The sequence below is a fragment of the Monosiga brevicollis genome, genomic scaffold (genome assembly GCF_000002865.3).
Source record: "Monosiga brevicollis MX1 MONBRscaffold_26 genomic scaffold, whole genome shotgun sequence".
NCBI lineage: Eukaryota > Choanoflagellata > Craspedida > Salpingoecidae > Monosiga > Monosiga brevicollis.
This window is the reverse complement of record NW_001865063.1, coordinates 310,611-312,422: the sequence shown is the minus strand read 5'-3', so window position 1 is coordinate 312,422 and position 1,812 is coordinate 310,611. Positions and strand designations below refer to the sequence as shown.

Below are 1,812 nucleotides of genomic sequence, written 5' to 3'. Positions count from 1 at the left end.
GCGAGGGGGGGGGGNCGGACGCTGGTGTGCTCTGCTCGGCGGAGGGACAAGTTATTGGATCGTTTGGGTGCCGAGTGCGCACGCTGTGCTGGCGGCGCTTTTTTCTTTTTTTCTCTTTTTTTTAACCTTTTTTTGAGTTGTGTTTGTGGTGTACGGGAACGGGAACGCTCTTGGCTTATTGGCCGCGAGGATGGCAGCCAGCGACCTCAAGGCGCCACTGATGGATGAGGCTGAGGAGGAGGCGACATTGGCAGACGATCAACAGTATCAGCTAGGGCCTGCCCGACCGAGGTCAAGCAGTCGGGTCAGCCTTGAGAGCCTCAGCAATGTTCGCAGCTCGACTGTTTGTGGTAAGTCAGCTTGCTCGGGCTCAGCCAGGCGGGTGCAACCGACACGATTTCGACCCGTGCAAGCGTGTGGTGTAGACATACATCCAACACACGCATGCATACATACATACATACAAAAATGCAATGCTCACTCTCACAAATTGTCCGGCTCAATAGGGTATCTCTGGGTTGTGAGCCTCTTGTTGGTCGTTTTTGGATTCATTCCGTGGGGCATCGTGGAATTGCGCCGGTTAGTCCTGCCGAACATTTAGGACAACAGACGCATGGTAGTTCGCTAGGGGAGGGGGGGGAGGATGCATTAATATTCACCTTGCCCCACGTCCTGCTCATGCTGTGTGCACCCAACGGATGACCACCATGTGATCAGCTATCATCAACAGACACATGTCCAGGCCTGGTTCGCGGCCGGCGTCTTTGTTGCGCTGGCCGTGCCATTGACGCTCTGGGACATTGCTCAGCACCTTCGCTATTGGTACAAGCCCGAGCTTCAACGACACATCATTCGCATCATGATGATGGTAGGACGAGCCAACTGCATGTCTACTTGCAATCTTCGTTCAAGCCCTAGACCTCACCTGGCATCCCCGCCATTTTATGATAGGTTCCTATTTATGCCATCGACTCTTGGCTGGGGCTGCGCTTTCCCGACTACGCCATCTACTTTGACACTGCCCGCGAAACCTACGAGGCCTATGTCCTCTACAATTTTTACGTATGATCTTCGCCCCATCCTTCTTCCGTGACCCTGCATTCCTGTTGAGCCGTACGGCTCAACTACAGGCCCCACCTTTCGTCATATGACCTCCTTGCTTTCAACTAGGTGTATCTATTGACGTTTCTTCGTCAACGCAAGGACTTTGATATCGATATTCACAAGCGACCTCCGGCACAGCACATGATCCCGTGCTGTTGTCTCACACCCTGGCGAATGGGCGAACCTTTTATCAACAAATGCACGCACGCTGTCGCCTCCTACATGGTGATGCGTATCCTCGTCACCCTAATCTCCTTCATAACCAGCATGACGGGTGATTACGGCGACGGTGATATGTCCCCAAAAAAGTCATTCATGTACCTTGCCATTGCCAATATGATCTCTCAGGTTGGTCTGTTATGCTCAACACGCCTGTACTGATTTTATTCAACAACGCAACCCCATCAACATCAACATCCCAACCCCCAATCCTTGGGCCGCTCATCTCGTACCTTTCACCATTGCTCGATGCCAAAGGGATGGGCCATGTACTGTTTGGTGCTATTCTACTATGCGTTCAAGTATGATCTAGCACCAATCAAGCCCGTGCCCAAATTCTTGACCATCAAGGCCGTCATTTTCTTCTCATTCTGGCAAGCCGTCCTCATTGCCATTCTGGTCGAGGTTGGCGTCATTCACGTGAGTTTGGGGTTTTGGTTTTATTTTTCTGGGGAGGGGGGGGGGGGGGGGGGGGGGGGAAAAAAATTT

At 52.4% G+C, this 1,812-nt stretch overlaps 1 protein-coding gene across 1 annotated transcript in view; it reads left to right on the top strand.

The window, feature by feature from the left end:
• The first annotated feature begins 12 nt into the window (after positions 1-12).
• The window catches only part of MONBRDRAFT_33889 (uncharacterized protein), a 2,693-nt gene continuing 893 nt past the window's right edge, over positions 13-1,812 (top strand). The window contains exons 1-6 of the mRNA XM_001748904.1: positions 13-350; positions 507-579; positions 718-868; positions 952-1,062; positions 1,171-1,452; positions 1,582-1,743. Coding sequence (XP_001748956.1) covers positions 191-350; positions 507-579; positions 718-868; positions 952-1,062; positions 1,171-1,452; positions 1,582-1,743 — 939 coding nt within the window. The 5' untranslated portion in view covers positions 13-190. The remainder of the gene's footprint in view (positions 351-506; positions 580-717; positions 869-951; positions 1,063-1,170; positions 1,453-1,581; positions 1,744-1,812) is intronic.